This window comes from Pinus tabuliformis, chromosome 4_1 (genome assembly GCF_031772625.1).
Source record: "Pinus tabuliformis cultivar Carrire ecotype Pingquan chromosome 4_1, CPIR1, whole genome shotgun sequence".
NCBI classification, from domain to species: Eukaryota; Viridiplantae; Streptophyta; class Pinopsida; order Pinales; family Pinaceae; genus Pinus; species Pinus tabuliformis.
The window spans coordinates 955428833-955456618 of NC_142303.1; the positions used below are offsets into that span (position 1 = coordinate 955428833).

The 27786-nt window shown below is 38.0% G+C and overlaps 1 protein-coding gene across 3 annotated transcripts in view; it reads left to right on the forward strand.

The window, feature by feature from the left end:
* The window catches only part of LOC149179323 (protein DETOXIFICATION 16-like), a 91616-nt gene extending 84059 nt beyond the window's left edge, over positions 1 to 7557 (forward strand). For 2 of the 3 annotated variants that reach the window (XR_016258262.1, XR_016258263.1), the window contains 4 exons: positions 6297 to 6383; positions 6612 to 6676; positions 6773 to 6837; positions 7273 to 7557. Coding sequence is in view for 1 of the 3 variants with exons in the window: in XM_089420593.1 (XP_089276719.1) it covers positions 6297 to 6383; positions 6612 to 6671 (147 nt within the window). In the remaining 2 variants the exon portion in view is untranslated. Of the gene's footprint in view, positions 1 to 6296; positions 6384 to 6611; positions 6677 to 6772; positions 6839 to 7272 lie in introns of those variants that run through there. The other variant, XM_089420593.1, reaches the window with a different exon arrangement.
* The last annotated feature ends 20229 nt before the right edge of the window (positions 7558 to 27786 follow it).

Below are 27786 nucleotides of genomic sequence, written 5' to 3' on the forward strand. Positions count from 1 at the left end.
CATGATGCCATTTCATCAAGGACTATGTATAGTGTGGATTAGTTCGACTACACTATGAGCCCACAAATTAGTAGGTGGTAGGCATTCTAATGAAGGCTTTGATAAAAGGAAAGTTTGTTTTCTTCAAGGATAGGTTGGGTGTTGTGGAGAACACCTTCCTCACTAAGAGGGAGTGTTAAATATTGTAGCTCAGATAGGTGTTCTAATCTTGAGAGTTGTCACTAAGGTTAGGAACACAGAGAAATGAATTATCTCTAAGCCCACATAATTTTTCTTAAGTTTCACCTAGGGAAAATGTCTTGATTAAGTAAATTAACAATTTTTAAATATTTCTAAGTTAAAACATAGGAAAAATGGTTAATTAATTGGCATTAGATGAGATAAGGTTGATTTGCCTCTAGAAGTTTCTTGAAAGTTTCTAAGATGATCTTAGCCATTGATTGGTACAAGATAACTTCTAATCTTGGTCGTTCATTTGTGAATGAGAGATTATAAAGGGAAATCGATGGACAACATTGGAGCACATTGATTTGAGTATTGTTGGGTGAGTCTTCAGTGTGACACCAAGAGGGTTTCAACAACAGTAATTGAGAAGGATTTTTTTAGGGTTTATTCTTCATCAGAGAGACTTGTAGCTTCTGAGTTTTAGAGGGAGGTTTTTCTGGTCGAATTATTTTTTGCAGACGGAGGCTGAGATTTTCTCCAAGCTGTGAAGGGACTGTGTGATTTTCCAAAGGTGGCGGAGTTCTTCTAGGCCACACATATGGGCCGAGAGAGCGCCGTACAAGGGCTGTGTTTCTTCCTGAAGGCCGTATGGTTTGCAGAAGGAACGCTGTGGGGTTTTCCTAGTTGTTTTGATCAGTAGGGGTGAAGATTGATTTGCCAATGTCAGACAAGCAGTAAATGTAATTTCTCATTAGCAGATTTGCCAATGTTGCGAAAATCGCGATTTTATCACGATAAAATAAAAAAATCGCGATTTTTTCATTTTTCCGATAATATCACCCGATTATTACGAACTTTTTTTTCAAAAAAGTCGCTGAAAAAATCGCGATTCGATGGGAAATAATCGCCAGGCTCTCGGACAACGCATTTTATAAGGAAAAAAATGAGTTTTTTTTGGAGTTGTTTGAGAGCTGAGGAGGAGAGGAAGGCGTCTACTAGGGCAGAGGAGGAGAAAAATGAGAGATTTTAGCATCCCAAGTAAGAGAACTTCGTCTTTGGATTGAATTTCTTCGGTAAACTGTGGTTTCTTGGTTGGTCATTTTGTTTTGGTTTTTTTCTTGTTTTTGCTTGGGTTTCTATAACCCATTGATTATCAATGATTTTTGAGTGGATTTGATGGTGTTTTTTTCATTTTTGTTGCATAGAGTGGAGAGAGTTCATTTTGGTTGAGTTGAGGTTTTTTCTTTGTTTGTAAAAAATTCATGTGTTGTGTCATGTATGTATTTTTTTTTTTTTACTTGCAATTTTTATTGTGCCATAGGTTCAACTTCAAACTCCATCTTACATTAAAATTCAAGAGTTCAACCAAGTTACAAACATGCCAAGGAAATTGGACCCTCTGTGGGAATTTGGTGACCCTGATGGAGGGTTTGATAGAATGAACTTGTCTTGCAAGTTGTGTGGGCAGCATATGTCAGGAGGGGATTATAGATTGAAGTATCACTTTGCACAAATCCTTGGACATGATGTAGGGCCTTGCACCAATACAAATGCGGAAATCATCCGAAGAGCCATGAGATCATTGGAAGAATTAGAGCAAGACAAAGTAACCAAAGCAGATTTGAAGAAGCAACTAGCAGGGAGAGTGTTAGGAGGTGAATATGGAAGTGGCACTGGTACTACTTCAGCATCAATGTCTACAACCAACCCTGTAGCTACCTTATCGTTTTTTGTTCCTAGAACCACACCTGGTTCACAACCATCTATCACTTCAATGATTAAAAAAAATGAGAAAAAACAAGCTGACAAGTTGTTGGGCAAGTTTCTCCTTTGGAGTGATATTCCTTTCAGTGTTGCAAGGAATAATTAATTTTTTCAGCCTGCTGTTGATGCTATTGCAGTTGTTGGCCCAGGGTACAAAATCCATTCTTATGATAACTTTAGAGGCCGCATTCTTCAAGATGTAAAGGTTGACTGCCCCAAAAGATTGGAGGATTTTAGGGCATCATGGGCACGAACAGGATGCACTGTGATGTCAGATGGTTGGATCGACCAAAATGGGAGAACTCTTATAAAATTCTTGGTTAGTTGTCCCAAGGGGACAATATTTATGAAATCTGTTGATGCATCTTCACATGTCAAAGATGCAAAAATATTATGTGATTTGTTGGATGTGTTTATTTTGGAGGTAGGTGCAGAACATGTTGTCCAAGTCATAACGGACAATGCTGCAAATTATGTTGCTACTAGTAAGATGCTTATGGAGAGGCATCTTACTTTATTTTGGACACCTTGTGCTACACATTGTATTGATTTGATGTTGGAGGACATAGGAAAAATTTCCTTTGTCAAAGATATTGTTGACTCATAAAAAAACATTACAAAATTTATATATAATCATTCATCTGTGCTTAGCTTGATGAGAAAATTCACCAACAACAAGGAGTTGGTGTGCCCCACCATTGCACATTTTGCCACCAATTTCATATCTCTTCAATCCCTCTTGAATTCTATGTGGGATGTGAAGAGAATGTTTCTTTCAGAGGAGTGGCGTGTTTTAACATTTAGCTGCAAACCAGAAGGAGAGGCCATATGCAGATTAGTTTCATACTAGAAAAACTTTTGGGCGGGAGTGCAGGAGGTGTGCACCGTTATCGAACCTTTGGTAAACGTTCTTCAATTAGTTGATGGTGAGAAGCCTGCAATGGGCTATTTGTATGAAGCCATGGACATGGCCAAAGAATCCATTCGGGCCTACTATGATGATAAGGGAGATGAGGGGTCTCAAAAACAACTCCTATGGGAAGTGATTGATGAGCGATGGAACAATACACTCCATTGTCCCATTCATGCTATAGGGATTTACTTGAACCCCACATTTTCCTACCCATGTGGGCTCTTATTTGATGCTGAGATCATGGATGGATTCTTAACCTGTGTTCAAGGATGGTGCGATCTCCAGCAGAATGTGCAAAAATCTCCCAAGAAATTGAGATATATAGGATGGCAGGTGGCACATTTGGCTTTGAGATGGCTGTGGTTGATAGAAAGACTCAAATGCCAAGTATTTTTTATTTTGTTTCAAATTTAATTGTCTCTTCAAGTTCATAACCTCATACTTTGCTTCAACTTTCAAATTTCATTTTTTTCTTATGTTTAACTTATTTGTAATTTTGTTGTAGATGCATGGTGGACTCGCTATGGTGCCAGAGTACCTCATCTGCAAAAGCTTGCCATTCGAATCCTCAACCAAACATGTAGCTCCTCAGGATGCGAGTGCAACTGGAGTGTATTTGAAAAAATACACAACAAGAAGCGCAACAGGTTAAACTTAAAACTTAAAATATTCCAAATTTCCAATTAATTTTTTGAATTCGTTAAATAATATTTTTTTTATAATTATTATTTTATGATTTTTGTACATGTTGGAGTTCCAACGACTTAATGACATGGTCTACGTCTACTACAATCTTCGATTATGGGTGAGGCAACTTGAGAGGATACTTGATATGGATGCCATCTCATTGGATGGGATTGACACCACTGCTGCATGGAGGGTTGAGGCCGAGAGGCCTCTCATGGAGTCTACTGATGATTGGTTAGAGCAAGAGGTAGTGGAAGGTGTAGAGGAGGAGGAGGAGGTGACATCACCTACCCAGGCCACTCCTGCCACCAGTAGAGGACATGGTCTACCTCCTCTAGCTCCTACTTCTTCAGCTTCTAGAGCATAACAGAGTCCACTACGAGCTCCACTGACATCTACATCTAGAGGGAAAGGGAAAACTATTGCATTTTCTCGCAAGAGGGGCAAAGGAAATCAATGGTATTAGTTATTTGGTTCATTTCATTGTATATGACATTATGACTCATGATATGAGATATATTATTATATTTTTTGTTGATATTTTGAGGCTGAGTTGGGACTCAGGCGTCAGGACTTATTATTCAGGACATGATTCACTATTATGTGTGATGTAGCACTAGAAATGATATTACACATCTTATATATTAGTTCTTTTATCATATTTATGTGTCAATGTATTTATTTTATGTTGTAGATGCTTTAGATATTAAAAAAATTGGAAAAAAAATGAATATTTTTGTATTTAACGATTTTTTCCCTTCGCTGATTTAATCCCAATAATGATTTTCGCAACATTGAGATTTGCTGAAGATTTAATAATAAAACCCTTGTACTGAAAACTGGTTGTCCCCATCTTGGGGTGTTTCCATGGATGTTTGTTCAAAGATATTTGTGTCATTTGTGTGATAAGTTTCTTGTATGTTCCGCTGTATTTTAATGTGGTGAATGGTGTTGTTCATGTTTTATTCATTACTTTCAGTTGAAAATTTAATTTTGCTGTGCATAAGTAACCAGAATAATTTACTGGTATAATAGCACCTTTTGTAGTGGAAATTTCACAGCTTCCTTCATCCATGGGGTCCTGGGCTTTGGTCTCAACCTAGGAACAAGGCTGTCTATCAATGATGCAATGTTGAGTGTGCCCAAATGGAATCTCATAGTGAAATATGTCTTCCAGAAGGCCTCCGTCAGGCCAAACAGACTCCTCCATGTCCTTGTTCTTGACTCAGATGATAAATGTTGTTTAAGTAATATGGAACAACTTGCATGCTCTCCAAATCTCCCCCCCTATAGCCTGTGGCTAGCATCTCCTGCTGTGCTGGTGAGAGAAGAAATCCAATGAAAATATGAAATGACTTCTGCATTTTCAGAGGGTAACAGGTAGCAATATCCATAAGGCCTGGCCAACATTTTTTTGTTGTTGGAAGAATGCAAAATCTCCATGGGAACTTGAAGTCCTCAGTTACCCCAGGCTTTGACAATAGACATTACCTTGATAGTTTATCTAGTTTCCTGAAATGTGTTGATGAGGGAAACCAATCAGACCTGTAATACACATGACTAGCTTGAAGAATCTTACCTACCACTGTAAGCTTACCTGCTGATGGCATGTGTTGGAAATACCACTTCTGAAGTTCACTGGGCAGCCATTGAAGACACCAATTCCATGTCTCTAAAGGGTAAACAAATGAAATGCCTAAGTATCCAATATTTTACTGTTTAATAACCTTGCGTTGTCTCACCAACCAATTAAGAGTATCTTCATCACTTACAATCCAAAAATCTTTTTTACGTTAACTTACTACTGCACCTGAAACTTCACAGAAATTATGGATTACTACTGCACCTGAAACTTCACAGAAATTATGGAGGTAATCAATGGTTCGTTAAACAGATTTTGAAGTAAGTTAGATTAGAAGAAGGGAGTTGCCTGCAAGTGATTGTTAGTTATCTCGCCCACTAATGAGGAAGCACTAAATGCATTTCACTTCACAGTATTCTTTCTTCACCTAGCTAGGCCTTTCTGAATTTAAACCTTACACACTGAAACTTGAAAGCCTTTTTCCTGTTATGAAGTCTGCTTGACTCACTTATATCTAAATATGATAATGCTGATCTGTTTATTTGAATGTTCATTTAAAATAGGGTATCAAATACTGAAAACTGTGAATATACCTTTTCTAGCAATCCATTAACAGTTAGCATAAACTCCACATCATTTTTCAATATTTGAGCATAATTGCTACAAGATGCAAGCAATTCCAGCATCACAATATTTGTCTCTACCTTTTTTAACTTGCTACATATTTGTGATCCATTCTCCAGCTCCAAATTATTTCTCATCATCAGGTATTATTGCGACATACATAGAAACTCTTTGGTAGCATATTTGAGGCTGCTGAATTCAAAATTCCAAATTTTAAAACATCTTTCTATAGCTTCTTCTGTCCCTGATGATGGGTGGACTGTCCACCTGGAACTTTGGACATTTTTTGTGCTAGCACACAGTTTATTTCCAGGAGTAACATAAGCACTTTCAACTTTCTCCTTATGTGGAATTTCTAAACATGATACAGATACAACTAAGTAATGGCCTCTGAAAATGAAGGGCTGGTGTTTAACAGTTTCAGCGCTTCCCAGTAGACAGTAGCAAAATCACTTGTCTTTCAATAGGCTGCAGCTAGAACATGGATTTAATCAATGAAAGGAAATTTCTTGTTTATATGTGTGAGTTACATCTGATGCCTGATTTTGTCGGATGTTTCAGGGACTTTGGCTTGGACTTCTCTGTGGTCTATTTGCACAAACAATTTTACTGATCATAATAACGTTTTGCACTAATTGGGAAGAGCAGGTAAAGTCCTTCAATATCCTTTCCCCTCCAAAAGCAGAGGAAATATAAATTAAACAGAGAATATAATGATAAAAGCATACATAAACTACTGGTATTCAATGTAGCTTGCAGGAACGATAAGGGATGGGATTAAAAGAAGAACATGAAAAATGAATACAAATTTTCTATACATTTAATTTATCTGGCATGTGAGAATGAGTGCTTGAGACTCGGTTGTCTTGTGACCAGGCCAAAAAGGCAAGAGAGAGAGTTTGCACATCAGCATTGCCAACGGTTAGGGTGATATGATAAAGGTATGTGAACATTAAAAAGGAATATAATTTTTCTATACATTTAATTTATCTGGCGTGTGAGAATGAATGTTTGAGACTCGGTTGTCTTGTGACCAGGCCAAAAAGGCAAGAGAAAGAGTTTGTACATCGGCATTGCCAACGGTTAGGGTGATATAGTAAAGGTATGTGACTTTTAAGTAGCATATATGATTTTTGAGCATTTGAAAAGCATTCTCCTTCGTTTGTTTAAGGACTGACTAATGGAATACTATTTAGGCTAAGAATGGGCACAGTGAACTACTTGGATCAAGAATGGACATATATTCCTTAGATCATGACCATAATGAGAGAAAGTTAAAACATACCATTTAAAACAATATGACACACAGACCTGCCCTTCTAATTCTGAAGGCAGATTGAATATTACAACGATAGCATCCTGATTTCTGTCAAGGCCTTAGAGTTCTCTTATCATTTTTTCCTTTATGGATCTTTGCAATAGGAGAGAGCAGAAACAATGAAACTTATAATAAAAGACTATGATGAATCTAAGAACTAGTTGCATAAAAATATGTAGTATCTAACATCCTGTGCGACCATTTTGTTCAATCAAGCAGGAAAAGAAATAAAGTTTTTAGCCTGGATGGTTCGAGTCACTCTTCAAATTCTGGTAACGTAGAAGGAAGTTTTTGGCTGCCTACAAGTATTCTGCCTCACCTCCACATTTGTAAGGGAACAGCCGTTTGCGAGACTTTCATTCAATCAGATACTACATGGGAGGTTTCCTTCTCGTGTTCTTTATGAATCCAGTGCCAAAAGCATCATGGTGCATGCAAGCAAAATCATTTTGTGAAATAAAGGGAATTTTTGGAGATTGGCATCATTGCAAATAAATGTAGAAATACCTTTTGTGGGTGGATTAATTCTTTGAATCGCTACTCACATCCACCTATATTTATATACCCTTGCTAATCACAGTCCTTGAAAATAATACTCTCATTTTTTTTAGTTTCTCAATGAAACAGAAACATTTTGAAGCACCATATAATGTCGTGGGTTTCTTCGATGGAAATAGAAACTTTTTGCAGAAAAATGTAAGTTTCTCCAAAGAAAATAGAAATGGTTCCTGGAAATGATCTTAACCACTGGCACGACAAGTTTGGGAACATAAAATTCATGTTTAAATGCTATAAACACACCAACGCACAATCTCTTGATATGAGAAAGTTTAAACTGCTCGAAAACACAAAGCTTGCAAAAAGATTGAATGCCTTGGAGAACTTAAGTCAGAAACATCAATCTACTGGAGAGAATCCAGAAAAATGTACGTACCTAAACAGCACTACAAAATGTTATGCTCGGTATTGTTTTGATGTAACCAAAATCAAGATGAGCGGTTTTCTTAGAAAGTCATTTGATTACTGTCTCCAAAATCTTCTCCTAAGAGATTGTTATTGGCATCTCTAACGGGTGCCAAGTATTGAAAAATAATATAGTGGATTTCTTAGAAAGTCATTTTATTACTGTCTCCAAAATCTTCTCCTAAGAGATTGTTATTGGCATCTCTAATGGGTGCCCAGTATTCAAAATTAATATAGCTATCGATTGCACTAAATGTTGCAAAGGATTGCACCAAATGTTGATAGCATAGTAGGAAACTGTGTTTTACATTTAAGATAGAGTTTGAGTATCATTAATAAAATATGTATTCGAAACAACAACAACGCAAAAAATCATTATTATTAATCCCTTTTGCATTCTGTTAAATTCTCTTTTGCATTCTGTTAAATTCTCTTAAATTGTTAGAATAAAGATTATTAATGTCCAACATGGGTGCCATGTTAATTCTGGTGTGTACTACATGCCTATGTCCATTTTTTAAATTTCTTCATAATAATATATTCACGCATATTAATGAACTATTATACCAATGTTTGAAACTTAAAACCAATAATAAATATGACTTTAATTCCAAAAATTGTTTAAATCTAAAAAAGGAAAGCTTCCATTCTTCTTAAATTCAACTATAAGACAGACCATAGAAGTAATAAAGTGTATGACAACCATTGATTCAAGACAAAAGTGGAAGTCATAGATAATCTACGACACAAGAACCTACATTCATGTTTAGAAAGAAGAGAATAAATTATGGAAAGACTAAAGTGTATGACAACCGTTGGTTCAGGACAGAAGTGGCAGTCATGGCGAATCTACAACACAGGAACCTACATTCATGTCTAGAAAGAAGAAGATAAATTATGGAAAGACTCTGTGATTATAAATGATAGATTTGATGTACAAAATTAATATTATAACACATGAATCTAATAGTGTTACTCATTATGTTTTACCCTCCTCCATGAACCACCACAAGATAGGGCAAGAGGTAAAGAATTAGTCCTAAAACTCCTAGGAATATATGTTACATTGTTGGATCTGCAAAGACATCACTGAGTACATCATCGTTGCCATCTACAAATAGTTCTGCATCTTTCTCCTCCTCATTCACGCCCATGAGTGTAAACCCAACTCATGAATGACCAGTTACATTTTAGAGAACAAGAAGTTGCATGGAGAAATATCAACGAGATAACAACCTTTCCAAGTACTTTAAACTCACGTAAACATGTTTTCGACACAAGTATGCTACTTTGAGCCACACAAAATACTGAGCATTTCTGGAAAATTGATGTAAAAAAAATATAACATTTAGATATCAATAGAAACTCAAACCTACACTTAAAAATGCAAAATAAAATCGTTTTCATTTTCTGACACTGAAAGGCATTTTGCTGATAATTCTGCCAACTATCTTGATGTCTCCATGGAGCGACTTCAATTGGGTACCTCTCCATATGTCTTTGATCTGTTTCCTTTTGCTTTAGATAAGGGGAGCCTTGATTACTTCTATCTTATTGCGTTACAGGTGAAAAGATCTGTCTTGAAACATCAGCAGTTTCAATATCCTTGTGATCAGGAGTGTTATTAGCATTCATAGAGGAAATGAACTGAGAACTACCATTTCCCTCGTATCGAAAACACTGGATGTCATAATTAATCCTTGATTTTGAAGTAGATTTACTTGGAAGATGTTCTTTAGACTTTGGCAGAGATTTTGGTGACACGCTGGTGGGTTCTTTACACGTAGTTGGAAACCTTCCATCTGTCCAAGATCTCTGCTTAGCACCATTTTTGTTTGCTTCTATCCTGGTTTGGACTCTTATCTGTGGATAATTTTGGAATCAAGAGAGAACCTTGGTTGTTCTCTTAAGGGAATCACACACCTCGAAGTTTCACAAGTTTGTGACAATTTAGCATTTATTTTCTCGGCGGAAAGCATCGTCAAATTCTCACTTGCTTTACATTCAAAAGTCGTTCCAGCTATGCTAGGAGTTTGAGAGGTCATCTGTTCTTTGGAAGGAACAGGTTGTCATATTTGCTCATTGTAGTCCATAGGAGATGCTCTTGAAGATGCATTTGAATAGCCAGATGAATCAAATGAGGGCCCTAAATATCTTGGCTCGTCTGTAGTTTGGACAAAGAAAAAGGACTTCAATTAGCTTCCATATCATTTACTCTGTAATGAGGATGATTCATATTGCATGTTGTATATTAGCAAATATTTAAATTGACTTCCTAGTATGCATTTTGTAAGTTTAGCAAATATTTAAATTGACTTCCTAGTTGGCATTTTGTAAGTTGACTTTAACATAAACAATAGAACCCACTTGTTCATTCAGCCAAACAATAAGTTATTAAACCAAAATTTTGAGAAAATCCCTAGAATTCAAATTTCATTCAAAATCTTTAAGGACTTCGAGCATGCAATATAATTCCCACATCTCACTTTGTACTAATGAATGAATCAACTAAAAAATCAACTCATAACAAGCCCATTTATGGGAGTTTGATTTTGTATGAACCATGTTTTATATATATATATATATATATATATCATGTTATACCATATATATTTGATTGAAGTTATATTTTCCTTCAAGATTTGTAGAATAAGACTTGATATTGGGAAGAAGTAGAATAAAACTTGACATCGGAAAGAAATAAATGGACTAAATCTCTCCGTGTATAAGGTATTCCAAATCTTTTATTCAAATACATCATTTTCATTGAGCACACTTTATGTTTCTTTCTCGAAAATTTTATTGAGATAATTAGATTATTCGATCGGGAGATTTCCACAGATGCAATCAAAACACCTTGTAAGAAATTACTTAGAACAATCAAATCAAATAAACCATGAATTTGTATAAGTATAAATACAATGACGAAAAATGTTAATAAACAATAAAATTAGTCATAGATTTTATTGATCCTATAAACCACGATCAAATAAATGCTCGGTCACTTGTGAGGAGAATTCGTATAAATAAAATAATGAAAAGTATTATTGAACAAAGAATTAATGATAGATGTTATTAATTTTTTATTGTTTTTTTTACCTTCATGTAAATAATAAATATTTTTATTTTTAATAAATACTATTAGTTTTTTTTTCAATTTGATTCAAAAATTTGTAAAAATTATTATAAATTTTTTGAAATAATAAATTTGAATGGTTATGAGAATTGTTTAAAAAAAAGCTATATTTATCTATACATTTAAAAAAAAAACTTTTCAAATAATACAACATTACGATCTAATCCAAAATTTACGATCTTTTACAACATTGTATCACTTGACGAAAACAAATTAAACACTTATTTCTTTTTTTGATTTTGTAAGTAAAAGTTTCTTTGGCTATGTAAGTAGAAGTTTATATGCAGAATTACTAGTTGCCAATAGAGTTCGAGGATTAGAGCTCAGTCCTACTCGGAGATAGCAAGGCGCTAGTCAAGTTTGCAAAACCTTGTCAGTCCACCACAACACCATTGGATAGAATAATCACCAAGCAAATTATGATTGAAAAGTCAAAATGTTGTGCATCTTGCAAAACTATCTCTCGAACTACATTAAGCATTAACACCTTAGCTTCAAGATCTTTCAAAATAATTGGTGTCTCTAATGAGTCCCATAGTACAACAAACATTTTGAAAGATTGTGTTGACCCAAAAAATTGACAATTATCGATAACAGATTCTTCCATATTTATTTGGGAATGAGTTGGTCCGTTAGGAATATATTCCATTTGCTTTAGCTGCACTGAAACTGTTAGCGTCAAATTTTACAATCAAACTAGGAACTGCTTGACTGATTTCTGGAATCAACTGTGCAAGGCCATTGACCCAACCTAGACCTGGCTCAGTAAGCACTGCAAAAATTTAGAATCCTTTTTGTGTATGTAAATGCTTTCGACAAACTTGTTTTCAGTCTACTAGTGTGTCAGAAATTCCAAAATTGTATTGCTACCCTTCCCTTGTCCTTGTAGGTTGTTCAAATTAAGAAACAATTGTTAAATTGGATTTTTTTCCGCATGCTATTGATTGAAGGACAAGTGTCGGTAATGCTTGCAACTCTACAGATCTGTTTTAGGAGCCAAATGCGGATAAAAAATAAATCTCTTTGTATCTAAAAGAAGAGAAATTTGCATGGCAATTGTTGCTTCAAGTTGTAAGTATCATCATTCATTTTGGATCCCCCTTTTAGTACAACTAACACAATGAAATCATTCAACAATTGCGCTTTGCCCGATCCAACCCCAATTCATGAGTGAATTTCGTGAAGAGTCTATGTCATCACTTGCAATGTACTTAATATCTATCAGGAAATTTTTGTCCATCACATGATAAATATTGCAAAACCAAAGATAATCTGATAATGCATGTGCATCTGTTATAGATATTATGATCAGCCTCAACTATGGTCTCTTTACCAAGATAGCAATGCTAACAATATGTTTGTGCTTAAGCTATGCTCATGGACTTCAACTATGGTAATACAACTAACGTAGCCCAACTATGAGCCTGATGAACATAGTATAGGGAGTACAAGGTCAACTGTAAAGATAATTTTAGCTATTAAGAAACAACACCATATAGTACTTTTCTAGAACATGTATGTCCTATTAATACTTTTATCTCGAATAGGGAGCTTATAGATCGCTTCACTTTTGCTATTCTAAATCACCTTAGACAATAAACAACTTATTATCAAAGCATGTGTGATGCATAAATAAGGGTGTTCTGACATGAATCTCAAGTCCCAAACATGATTCTTCATACACCTCTCAATCTCGGCTTCCCCTATTCTTATTCTAGCTTGCACCTTGACACTCCTTGCACAAATTTAAACTATGAGGCACAAGGTAGTTGTTTCATATAGGAGCATTGAGATCTAATAAGAAAAGTGTGATACTGTTATCACCCCAAGAAACTCTCCTAGGTTGTAGCTTGGAGATGCTCGGGAACATAAAAATTCAACTTAATGTTGCAAATGGATGAATGGAAGGAATGATGCTTGTTCAAGCCAGATAAACACTTCTACTATGCTTAACTCTAGACATGCATGAACACCCCCAGACCTACAAGGCTTTAGACCACCAATTACTCATGGTTTAAGGGTTGGATGAATATGGAGAATACTGACCACACTAGCAGATGCACAAGACCCTGTGATGGCCGGCTGCAACCAGTAAAGAGGTTTGCAAATCTAATTCCCTAATGTACAGATAGGATGACAGCTCTCTGGCACTAGGTGAAAAGAAACCTGAATAACTCATTCACTGATACATACAAGACTTTAACACAGAGATAGGATGACAGCTCCTCTAATGCTAAACATCAAGAGTTCAGGAAAACATCATATCAAGCATAGCCTGGAACAGAAGAAGCATGAAAAGTGAGCAATTAACAACAAAAGAAGCTTGTATTAGCTGAAAATGAAGACGAGACGCTGCAAGTATCAAAGTAGTTATAGTCTCCAGAAGTTGAACCTTACATCAAAACAATAACCATCAACCTTGATTACATCTTGTTTCTAGGTATATATAGAGTTTCATTACAAAGGCACTCGACCATTCTAAGTATGGAGGGGTCATAATTGACCACCAACCGCTTTAACTGTTTGATGGAGTCTCAGGTGTGTTTTCTTGCTTCAGTGAATAAATCCAATCTTCTCAGGTGCTTTGCTATGCTCGCGGGTAGGTGGAGTGTCGTATAGGATGGAATTCCATAACTGTTAAATGCATTCACCTGTTCGTGCTTCGTCCTTATCCTTCTCGGCCATATCGTCTGTTGAATGCGGTTGTTGAGGAGAAAATGCACCGGGTACTGGTAAACTGATCACCTTCGTCCTTCAGGTGCACGAGACGGTTCATGGATGTGCATAGCGTGGCGAGTGTATGAGCAGGACGAAGGAGCTAGATTGGCCATCGGATTAAGAGGATAGACGGTGGGGATTGCTTGGTTGTGGGTATCAGGAGATATGGAAGCAGAGTGAGCACGGGCCGTTGGATCTTGGGTGGACAGATCCAACGATCGTCAGGCGTCGAAGATGCGCGACACTTAACAGCAGGAATGGAGGTTTTAGCGGCAGGCAGTATTTATCACACCACCTCAGGGCATAAGGTGGTAAAAGGACAATGGCGCGCGATCCCCTTAACGCGTGACGCGTGGCAGGGAAAACCGCTCTCCATTGCGCGTTATCATCCTAGCAGTTTGAGGGCGCGGGGAGAGCGACTACCGTTGGATCGGTCATGCGGCAATCAACGGCTGCGAATAAAGGTGGTAATTGGATTATGGGAGCGCAGGGTCACGTGAATATGGACTTACGAGGCTTAAGCTTTGCGCTCAGGGCTTGGAGAAACAAGGGTTTATGCCGGGCTTTGGAGGAAAAAACAGAGATGGCGGAGTTAAGGGAGAGTAAGCGGAGTGAAGGAGAAGAAGGAAGATGACTGGTACAAGTTCTCTTTTGAGCATGACAATACAACCAAGCTTGTATTTGATCCTCAAAATGTCAAAATATGTAGCAGAGCTAACAGATAGTCTCTTGTAATTTTCTCTACAAATGCGATGGAAAGTGTGCCCTGAATATTGGAAATTTCATTTTTAATGTAGTACAAGCTAAATGCAAATTTACTTTCTTTTATACAAGATCAAGAAAAATACTCCCAGTGGCCAACACCATAGAGCAACACATGTTCGTGAATTCCACATCTACTACCAAATCTCTCTAAGTGCTAGAGTTCTTTCCTCAATAGCCTTGTTTTTACTGCTCTTGAAGTGATGAAATCCATCGCTCCATATATTTTTTACTATCTGCACAAAGAACAAAAGTGACCAATTTCGTATCAGCTACTGAAATATAAATCAGTTCCTTTTAAGACACTGAGAAATACAATGAAAACTTAGTAGATTAAACAATCTTCAATAGGTCAAGAACCATCAAAGAAAAAAACATACTTAGTGAGTATGAAATCAAATCAACATAAAATGGTTCAGTGACATCCATATAAAACCCTCATCAATCTCCATATATTTTTTACTATCTGCACGAAGAACAAAAGTGACACACTTCATATTACCTACTTAAATATAAATCAGTTCCTTTTAAGACACTGAGAAATTCAATGAAAACCTAGTAGACTAAATAATCTTCAATAGGTTAAGAATCCACAAGGAAAAAAGCATACACGGTTAGTATGAAATCAAATCAACATAAAATGGTTAATGACATCCATACAAAACCCTCATCAATATGTAAGTAGGTTTTATACAAAAGATAAGTTCATTATAGTGTAATCTTAAGATTCTTGAAGTTCACAAGAAGAGTACCTAAAGAAAAGATAACATAGAAGAACATATTCTCAAGATAATAATTTTCATGCATATTTAACTTCAACATAGGCCTCATGATTTGTAAGGCTCAAGGAAGCAGTATTGTAGTAAGATTTCATTGTAGCATGGTCATTGCCTTTTGTTAATATTTTTTTGTCTTTCAAAAATTGTCAAAGAAGCATTAATTAGTTTTATATGCTATTGCCTTCTCTTTTACAACATCCGGTGCAATTGCTAGTTTATATGGTTACAGTAATTTTAATTAAAAACACACACACACACACATATATATATATATTGTAAGTTTGGTAGGTCCTTCCATTTTCATTAATATAAAATAAAGTTACATCTACAAAACATGTTAGGTGGCCTCAACTTTCCTGAGGGAAACCAAGTCTATTGGCCACCTAACAACGTGACTTGCCATCTAATAGAAAAAAATAATAATTCTGTCTAACCAAGCTAGACAAGTCTGAATATCTTTGCCTTGCTTGAATAATACATGCCTAGAAACAAAATGATCATTGAAGATTCTTGAGGTTCACAAGAAGAGTACCTAAAGAAAAGATAACATAGAAGAACATATTCTCAATAATAATCTTCATGCATATTTAACTTCAACATGGCCTCATGATTTGTAAGGCTCAAGGAAGCAGTATTGCAGTAATATTTCATTGTAGCATGGTCCTTGCCTTTTGTTAATATTTTTTTGTCTTTCAAAAATTGTCAAAGAAGCATTAATTAGTTTTATATGCTATTGCCTTCTCCTTTACAACATCCGGTGCAATTGCTAGTTTATATGGTTACAGTAATTTTAATTATATATATATATATATATAGAGAGAGAGAGAGAGAGAGAGAGAAAGAGAGAGAGAGATCTCTCTCTCTCTCTCTCTCTCTCTCTCTCTCTCTCTATATATATATATATATATATATATATATATATTGTAAGTTTGGTAGGTCCTTCCATTTTCATTAATATAAAATAAAGTTACATCTACAAAACATGTTAGGTGGCCTCAACTTTCCTGAGGGAAACCAAGTCTATTGGCCACCTAACAACGTGACTTGCCATCTAATAGAAAAAAATAATAATTCTGTCTAACCAAGCTAGACAAGTCTGAATATCTTTGCCTTGCTTGAATAATACATGCCTAGAAACAAAATGATCATTGTTCTGAAAATTAAAAGCTTCCTGCATACAAAAAGAAAGAGGAAACTAAAAAACTAGCTAGCAGACTACTATGCTCCCTTGGCAGACACAGACTCCACTAGAGTCGGGTCCTTGGCATTGGAACTTGAGAGCTATTTCTATGAGAGAATGCAAGGGAGGTGTTCTTCTATTAAACAAAGGCGACCATCTTGCTTTTGCATATGAAACTGGAGCTTCTGGAATTCATGTTTATAGTTGGGAAAGTCTTGCATCGCTGCGGCCATGCCCACCAAGACTTGCTCCAGAACCTTTCCCAAGATGCTCTTCATGGACTAGTACAAGAACAATGTTTGTTTGAACTGGGTGATGCGACCATGGGTGTGCCCTGGATCTAGAACCATAGCCCGCCAGTCCTCCACCTCAATTTCCATTGAGCCAGCCTAACGATTCAAGTCAACTTCCCATTCCTTGATTAGTTGTCAGATTTCCTCACTCGTGCCTTTGTGGTAAGTTGTAGCCGCATCATTGATGATGTTGGCAACTGGTTTACGACCCCTCGATTTGACCCTAAAGGAGTTGGGCTGCTCTATTGTCACAGTCCCCCTGGTTCTTCTACCACGACTCCTTGAGGCTGGGTTTCAAGCCTTTGCAATCGTTGTTCGAGCCATTGCCGCATGCTTATAGTGTTTAGTGGAGGAGATGGTAAGTCGAATTTCTTGTACAGGTGGTAGCCCAAGCCCAGAAGCTTCTAGCTTCCAGGTGCCACTACCACCCCACACACCTGCCAAGGGAGAAGCATGAAACCGTAATTTTCGATAAAGAGCCCAAGGGACTTCCTCCCTTTTCTTCCATCGCATACAATCCTTACCAACTGAACCACACAATGATACAACCACCACAACCTAAAGTCCGTTAACATAACAATTAGGTAAAGGTATGGAGAAAACACTGGGGCATATTGGCAATCAACTAATGAAGTTGAATAATCATGGTAATAATGAAGGACATTTTTACGGAACCTGGATGGTATGATAAATAGAATGATTGCAGAAGATAAGTTGTGTGCATAACAACATCTATAACAATGGGAGAGCCACCTTGTAAAGTTTTCCAAAGGTGACTAACTATATGAATAAAAAGATAAAGGATCAGGCAATTTTATTATGTTGATGATAAGCGGATTACATTTGGTGGCCATCTTAATGAATTTATTTTTCAGGTATTACCCAAGTTGGGAAAGAGTAACAACATTTCCAAAGTATATCAGTGCTAAGTTTTAAGAGGAGGAACAAAAACCACAATGACTGGAGGTGAGAAATTAAAGTCAATTTAATAAAATAGAATGAAGTAAAGAAGTTCCATTTTTAAGCTACTAGAAATGGAATATTGGGAAATTAAGACTAGGAGAAAAATATAAGAATATCTCGTAGGAGGAAATGAAGGGATGTTCTATCAAGAAGAAAGTTCTTTAAGGGTATTGATGAATGGACTGAGAAACATGATTGGTAGTGGTCATAGTGATGATCTACATAGTTCAAAAATAGGAAAAAGCTTTATTCCCATAGCGTTAAAAAAGGTTGTTTCCACATGACACCACACATTTAAAATTTTCATGGACAATGATGATAGTAGTGTTTCCAACTGTTTCAAAATCTAAAGATACAAGAATCTCTTGTCCAGCTTGAAGAAGGGTGAATTTACAATAAAGCAATCAAATGGTATTGAGATAGGAACTTGACGAGATAAGAAATATTTTTGGTGGATGAAAATGATAATTGTTAAGTGATATATGTATAAGTCAACATGGATCAACAAACCCTCATACCAGTAAATTAAGCATGATAAAACAATGAAATCATGATGACCTAGTGTCTGCATATAGCGATATTGGAATCGGTAAGCCAAAGGGTAAATGGATGCAAAACCAAGGGATTTTAATTTTGAGATAATGATGGTATAACTAGTAATATCTTAAACAATGAATTTCACCAGAATTTCCTCGAGAGATTAAGACTCAAGATGATGAGGCTCATGCGAAATTTAACGATGTACTTAGATAATTATACGATGGTGTAAATGATCAACTTCCTAGTTGAAAGAAGTGAGTATTGAAAATTTATTGACAACTTGATGAAACCATATTGACGATGTTTCATGATATGATGATAATGTATCCATATGATGATAGCGATATGAATAGGTATTATGACATTATGTCAAGGTATATCGACATATTCATTTACTACATGATGATAGGTATTTAATGTTCAATACTCATGATGGATATGATATGCATAACATGGCATAGGAATTATGATATGAGGTTTATTGACATGTGGTTCACTTGTTATGTGAAGTCATGATATGTCTTTGATGCAAATACATTGATGATCTAACTTATGATGGTATTTCATGAGGTGAAGCATGCGATAGTTGCGTACAAATTTATGACATACATGAGCATGCAGTTCGTTATTATTCATAATGTTGCGATTAACATTGATGAATGTTCTCATGATGACATGCAAGACTTGGCATGTGGATTATTTTCTATGATACTATGATGGTATGGTTAATGCATTGGTTGCATGTTGAGGTGTGATGATTCACAGGACTCCACAAATGGGCCGAGAGGGCCGGTTTATTTGATGATCTCGTGCGAGCCCATACGCATGAGGGAGAATAAGTAACACCATATGGGCTGGGGACAAAACTCAATCAACACAACATATGCCAGTGGTTTCTTTGTCTTGTGTATAGCTCTCGATGGATAGCTCTTGAAGAGCTATGGGAACATCTTGAGGAGGCCAAGTGCCTAATGTTCTAGGCTAGGTGCCTGTTATTGGATTGGGATGCCAAAGTCTGGAAGGGATGTAAAGGACTTCGATGCCTGGGGCCGTGCGCCTTAGTAGTTGTGGAGGGAGTGGGCCAGCCTTGTGAGATGCCTGGAGTCATTGAGTACTGTACCGGATGCCTGCCTTGGGGCAGATGAGGTCTGAGTCAGGCGCGAGCCTTGGGGCCAACCTTGGACTAGGATACAGACTAGGTCAGTCTTATGCCTGGTACCGAAAGTGGGAAAAAGGACAGAGATTCCTTAAGATTTCCTAGGGTGTTGGGGACTTTCGATGCCTGCTGGTTATACTAGTTCAGCAGAGGGTGTTGGCAACATGAAGTAAATAAAATAATAAATAATAAATAATTCAACTTAACTTTGGGATGAAGTTCCTTAAAGTGGGAGAGTATGTAATATCCCTCCCCTTAATAATAAATAATAAATAATAAATAATAAAAATAATAAATGATAATAAATAATAAATAATAAAAATAATAAATAATACAAAAATAATAATTAATAAATAATAATAAATAAATCACTTAATAATAAATAATAAAAACAATAAATCATAAATGTTAAATAATAAATGATATTAAAAATATATACAAGAAAATAAATAAAAATAATAAAAATAAAAATAGCAATAACCATACTAAAGCTCTAAATAAGAATAAATAGAAATAAAACAAGAAAAACTATCAAAAAGAAGAAAATAAAACAAGAAAGCTAAAAATCAAAAGAAAAGTAAAGAAATAAAACAAGAAAACTAAAAATCAAAAGAAAGTTGCATGTAGACACATGGAGTGTGTGCATGTGGTTTCCCTTCCAATGTTTTTTCTATTTAATAGATGGTGAGGAAGATGAGAGGCATTCTTGCATTCCATCTTTCTGAGTTTCTATCTTTCATTCTCTTGGGATAATGGTGTTCTAAGACATAGGAGTCACTGGCAGTAGTACGTTGATTGAGGGCTCGGGGGTGGCCACTTGTAGAAAATGCTTGTGTAATTGAGCCTACGGTTGGGTGGAGAGTCATCCCCACAACCTTGTTGTCATCTGGCAGACGTGGATCACAGGAGATCATAGGTAATATAGGTAAATGCTGATTTGTTTGAATATGATATTAATTAGGAATTTAACTTCATATTTATTTTGGACTGTTACACTTATACCATAAAAACAAACCTAGTTCCTGAGCCATCGATGTATGCCCAAGAAGAATCCCACAGGGTAACAGGCCGTGGAGCAATTCAGCTCCAAAAATAGAGAAAAAGCCCAGACCCATTCCTAGAAAATTAGAAAAGACAAGACCCAGGAGCTAAATTGTAAACTACCCATCCCCTAGTCCCAACCATGCCAGGCCGAGCCAACAGGAAGTCCTAGGGGCCAACCACAGAGAAAGAAACCCCATATAATCCCATCGTGGCTAAAATAATCCAAAAAAAAACAGACACAGAGACTATGCCAAGCAGATGGACTTGTTACAACAAGAAAACACACACATGCAGATGCATGGAGCCTCTCTTTCTCACAAACCCTGGAAATTCAAAACCATACATTCCTAAATCCATTAAGCATATAAGTCGGTGCATGGATTGAAAGGAACGACAAATGACATACCAAATTAACATCACAGGGAGAAGACTATCCCGCCACCTCGCCTGAATTCGCGTCGTTCAACCGAGCTCGACACCACCCTTCCACACTCCTCTATCAATATGTTGACGGTGCTGGACCCACCAACATGTCATGGGATCTCCCCAGTGAGAAGTCCCAACTAGACCTCAGACCGTTTGGTGTATGAGTCCCAGCAGTGGGAAGTACGGTATCTCCTTGACTGCGATGGCGCACAAAGGCAAGTAAGATGTCCCTGTTGGTATCAAGGGTGTGACATATACAGTAAGTCAAGGAAGGTGCATCAGCGGTTCTAACACACGAGGGGTGAGGTGAGTGCGCCCCTTGGAAACCTATGAAAGCACGAAGTTAAGAAGGGAATACACTAGCAAAGATGGATCACAAACTGGAAAGAAAGTGAGCTAGCAATCCAAAGTGATGGTTAAACCAACAACAGATTTCAGTAAGATTCATACATACTTATATAAGAAAGCCATAAATGCATGCGTAAGAAAACAGACACATATATTATTAGAGTAGACAAGTTAGCTAAAATATAATAACAACATATGCATGAAACATGTTGGCTCTGTTATATTAAGAAGGGAAACTTCCAATCATACAATACAACCATGACCAACCACTAGTTTTGACAATGGAACATTATAGTCACTGCCGCCTGCTCCTCCAAAGAGATATACTAACTTTGCATAGTGGAGAAGCCAAGGCTCGTTACAATACTGTCCAAGCTTTCTCTAAGATACTCCTATTGGAAGCTTGGCTGACCGAAAGCCTCTACAATGAGTTATGAGGTTCTATTTATAGGAAAGGGTGGGGTGACCCTTGACATTCCCCTTTGTGACTCTTCACCTACTACATGACCGTTACGTCCAACTATCGACACTTGGACTTTCACTTTACATGATGTTACATACAATCTCCACATGTACCCTTGTGAGACAAAATAGGCTTGAGCAAGCCATGCAAGACATCACTAACACTCGGACCGTTGTGGTAAGACCAATTCTTCAACATCCTTGCGATGATCGATGGTGGCGAACTGATGCCAAGCTTGGTCGTCCGTGATGGTGTCCATGTGCTCAATGGTGACATCCTTTTGAAAGCGAACTCTTACCTCCGTTGCATCTGGGTACACTGATATGGCCCCTCTGTCCAACTCGTTTGACAAAATGCGCATCATCATCTTGGGTGTGGCTGGAACAACAACATACTGATGCATAGTGTCTGTGATGATCTCCAAGTGTGTGCTGGTGACCATGCACATCAACTTATAGAAGTACATGTTCAACTCCAGTTGGACTTGCTTTTTGTCTTTGCCTCGGTGAGTGTGCCAAATGGGTGGGATCGCATGCATGCGCATAATGACATGCATGCTGCTAAATTCCCTTGCATTCGATCAACAACATTTCTCACCTTGTCTACTTCGTGCCAACTGTTGGGATGGATCTATAACTTGTACGGGCACAGTTTCATATGTATGTGCATGTTGTGCCCCCTGTTGTACCTATTCTTGCTGTAACTCATTCTCTCATCTGTGTAGCTCCTATTCTTCCTTGAGTTGATGCTTTAGCACATGCAACTCCTTATTTGTTTCTCTCTATCTTTGCGTGATCTTTGTGTGGCGCCGTCACCTTATAGCCTCAATATCCAAAGCTACTTTCGTCATGAGTGGATCTACTTTGAACTTGCAGCTTTGCTTCCTCTCTATGCTGTCAACAACCTTCCTCTTGCATTCGTCATGCGCAAGTGTTTTTCCTCCTACTACTGCTGATGGTGTTGCTCGCTGTGATGCCATTTCCATTTATCTTGATATCATTGTCCATGAAAAAATTGATGTCTTCGTGGATAGGCAAGTTCATAGACACTTGATCGACTGTGTCCTTAGTTGCGCTCTTAACGGTATCTTTGACTCTGCTCTCTTGGAAGACATTGTACCTGTGCTGCTGGGAGGAAGATGACACCTGTGATACCTGGAGGCACAACAACACTCATGGCAAGAAATATGTCAGTTGAAAACCATAACGAACTGGAGGACTGACATGCAACATACCTATGTGACTATCCATGAAGATTACGCAATTTTCATTGGGAGATTGGGAGACTGACTGCCAAGACTGCGGGCGACACAGTTCAGGCTGCCAGGAAGCTGACTAACTGTTGGAATTGCACAATGGGCAATCTAGCATGGCCTGCTGAGGACTAAAACTATGCAATGCACAATTTTAGTTAGCAGTGACAAGCAACCAACAAACTGCATTGCACAGTTTCTGGGGCCAACAGGACACTACCTCCAAGAATTGCGCAATGCAAGCCTAGAGGTGAGTTCTAGGTCAGACTTGTGCAATTTTTGGAGGGAAGGCAGAGCCCTCGTTTCCAAAAATGTGAAATGATAGCCAAGCAAGGCACGGTCCAGGCCAAGGTAGCCCAGACCGACCGACGGGTGACTGACAACATGAGAAGTTAGAATGCATGATGAGATGAGTGCAAACAAGAGTGAATGATTATGCATGCAAATAGTAAGTGCAAGATTCAGAAAATGGGATGCATGCATGTGTGTGAAGCGGGTTGCCGCGACGACGACCATTAGTGCAAAACAATGCCATGCATGTGACAACAGCGAGATGCGAATGAAAAGTGAAACAACACTTGTATAAGCTAACATGCATGAAAATGACAACAAGTGCTCACATAAATCAAGTAGACAACATTCACACAAGCCGAAACACAAAAAGTGACAGAAATGCAATGCAAGACATGCGAAGCGAGCTTACCTCGAAACAATTGAGCTGAATGTGCCGACGACTCCTAGATGCGATGTGGGATGTCAGAGCTGTAAGATCGATGCAAGGAATGAGTTCTATAGCGTCTGTTTCATAAGTTTTGATAAAATCGAGGTTATGACGCGCATGCCACAAATCTAGGAAAATAAACACTTAGCGAGAGGTTTCTAAAGGGATCCTTGCATGTAACCTCCAAATGCTAAAAATAGATCCCTAAATCTAGGGATGCCTTTGCATGCTGCCTTGGGAAAAGCAGTCCATGCATGCAAATTAGTTTTGCTCGTTCCTGGAGGGAACCAGTCAACTTGAAGGCACATGCATCGGTCTGCAATCATGGGATGAAAATATGCATTGTTCTTGGGCTTAGCAGAGCTGGTTGTCCCAGAGGGATTGCACAATTTCTGGGAGGAACAGGTGACTGTCTCCCAGGATTGCGCAATTTCTAGGCTAAGCAACTGTCCTGGTTCAGACTACGCAATTTTCTCAAGGAAGCCTATCTGACTGAATTGTGCAATTTCTGAACCCAATAGGTTGCCTAGCTGATTTGCGCAATTTTTGCTAGCTGCTGGGTTGGTTGTTCCACCGGGATTGCATAATTTCTGGGAGCAGAAGGTGACTGCTGCCTAGAATTACGCAATTTCTGTGCTGAGAAGATGTCCTGGGATGAATTGTGAAATTTTTGAGAGGAAGACTATCAGGAAGAATTACACAATTCTAGAGCCCAGATGGGTTTTCCCAAATTTTGGAGGGAAGGCTGGTTCCCCTCCAAAATTGTGCAATTCCTAGTGAGAGCTGAGTCCGGAAATCAGCCTGTGGAGGAGGTGGAACAAATTTGCATGCACAGACTGACAAGACCCTATGAAACAGCTGAAGTTGATGTGCTTGACAGTGCAAGACATGATGTTGAGGATGGTCGATAGGGAGGCTCCAAAACGAAGCTAAGGCAAAATTTTGGAGGGTGGTTGTAGCCGCTATAACACTTGGCGACACACTGGTAGAACTTCAGCTCTCTGAATGGACCTTTTTCGTGAAAAGCAAGTCTAACACCTCCGAAAGTATTGTTCAGTTCTATGTTCGTCTTAGTTTCCAAACTTGCTTGATTGTAAGATGTGGCATCTACTAGGCTCTTGGTCAGTCGACACACATTCCAAGCCAATCCAACACAATTTTTTTGATTGGGGATGAGGAGTATATTGGTGCACAAGTCATATGATCGTCAGAGATTTAGTTTCATCTTTGGTGTTGCTCCGTTGCCAGCAGGCCTGGACAGTACCCCAACGGAGTTACACAGGAACACAGGCATCACTCCGCTGCCAGCGAGCTTGGTCAGTACCCCGATGGAGTTACTTGCATCACCTCTCTGTGCAGGAAGTCTTTCTCTTCTTTCGCTTTGTTCATTTTCATTTTTCATTTTCATATTTTCATTTTTTCATAACTGTGCATAACACTTATTCATTTCAATAGCAGAAGAGGGATCCCGACTTATTGATAGCAAAAGAGGTTGTTCCTTCAGAGAAGTAGTTTGTATATACCTCTGACATGCTTGTTAAGGTTTTCCCCCTCACCTTACTCTACTTGACTGAGCTGACAAGGATTAACCCAAAAACAACCGACTAGAGTAGGTGATACTAGTTCGCGTGCAAGCATTGTGTTTTCACCAAGATTCACTTTGAAGAGTACGTATTTTCCATTGATGTATCATGGACTGAAGACAAAAATTTCTTACATAAGAGGCAGGATGACAGATAACCAAGTATTGATAGTTGTACAAGTCCTCTTGTACTTCACCGAGCTTGTTTCGAGAGTTGTACATGGTCCATTCGAAACTAACCTACGAACGGAAACAAGGAAACAAAACAAAATGTAAGGGAAGAAGCAGAAGAAAATGCATATGCAAAGCAAGTAAGCAAACAAACAAGCAAGCAAGAAAACACACAAAGAAAGAAGCAAACATGCATGCAAGCAAACAACTCAAAAGCAAACACTACTCCTACTCCTAAGCTAACAATGCATGGGTCGTTTCACGTGAAGTGATACTTCCAATGCAGCCACTGACACATTGGTCAACCCATGTTGGTGAAGGCATGGTTTGCGAACATCGCAGTTGCAAAAACTAGCAAGCATGAAAGATATAATGATGAAGACAGACACACTCTGAGCTTACAAGTGTCCACTGAACAAAAATGAGTGAAAGAACATGACATCCACTCTGTGGACTTGTCATGGTGCTGTGCTACACTGCATGCAGATGTTGAGTGTATGCATTCTCTTGACTGTGACATGCAAGGAAATGTGAGAAAGGTAGACCACTTACGTTGTGCAAGTGTGATTGCTGTGTAAGATTCCTCTAATGCATGAGCAATGGGACCATGTAGTTCGAGTGGAGGAAGTGAAATCTGAGTTTTAGATTGATCTTGAATGCAAAGCAGAGAGTGATGAGGAGCCTTGCGTGTTTCAACAATTTCTTGATTAGAAGCGAAACCAACCTCAGGACAACGAGGGTCTGACATAACCATCAGCTCGGGCTGAAGTGCCTCGACAGTATGCGGGGTTTCGACTTCATCGACAGACAAATCATCGTAGACTAGTGGCATAGACGGATTAACAACGAGTGAATGAACATCATGATCGAATGAAGAAGTAGAGAGATCACGATGGCCAAGATCAGAAAATCCAGGATGTTCATCGGCATCCTCATGATTTGATTATTCGTGCAGAGGGGTAGACGAGAAGCAAGGATGTTCATCCTCTATGTTTTCAAAAGTGACAGATGACAGATTGGATGACTTTTCAGAGGAAGATGTGTCCTCTCCATAATGTAATGACAGATTGACATCCGACGTGTCCTTTGAATGATCAGAAGTAGAAACATCCGGAAATGATTTTTCACAGGGAAAATCAACAGTGGAAGAATCACAAGGGATGTTAGGATAGAGTGGGTGAGGCACGGATGGAAGGGAGTCATCCCTCACCGTGGGTTCTTTAGATTATCGCACACACTCATCATGAATGATGGCTCAGGTTGGCTGCATAACACCAACTTTGTCAACAACTTGATCCTCATTCACAACAGGCGAGGAGTCTGGAATGGAAGAGCACAAGACAGTACAATCTAGAGGATCAACAGAACGTGGGGACAGAGGTTGAACGAATGAATCCACTTGACAACCAACAAGCTTGCAAGCCAAATTTGCTTAGATATAAAGAGCATGTGGGGTGGGAGGATGTGACAGTTCAACAGATGTGTGTGCATAATATCCCACATAAATCTGTGGTGGTGGAGGTGTTTGATGAGGTGAAGGCGGACAATCACTTGTGACAACAATTGTGCTTGTCTGTGATTCCGCAACTCCATCACTGAATTGTGTTGAATAGAATCCGAATGATTTCAATAATTGCGGATTTTTGGATATGTAAAGAAGATACTCAAATCTTGCATAGAGAAATTCTCAATCAATTTCATCTTTGGTAAATCAATATGCAAGATTACAAAAGCATGTGTGAAACTGTTCAATGGATTCATCGGGTGATTTTCGTAATTTCAGAAATTATTTATCGAGTGATTTATAGTTAAATTTATTGAAAGCACAATCTATCTCTGCAACCAGATGAGTAAGAGAATGAATATATTTTCCAGGCAGCGTGGCACACCAGTGCAATGGGTGCCCTCGAAGCGTGTAGACGAACAACGTGCAAGTCATGTATTCTTCAAAGATTCCATGTCTTTCGCATGAGCCTACAATGTCGACCGCATTCCTAACCAAGGCTACATAGCCTCTACATAATATGTTTTATGCAACAATTTATTTGAGAGCTCTTCCAAGATTTTAAAGTCATTTCCGTAAGATATACACTCCTGGAGAGAAACTCTATAGCTAGTCATTATATATATGCAGAGATTCAAAATAAATTGTGAGGACTCAGCTTGTCATCTAGCCCTCCTTGTAGCGCCAAAATGTTGACAGTGTTGGACCCGCCAACATGTCAGGGATGTCCTC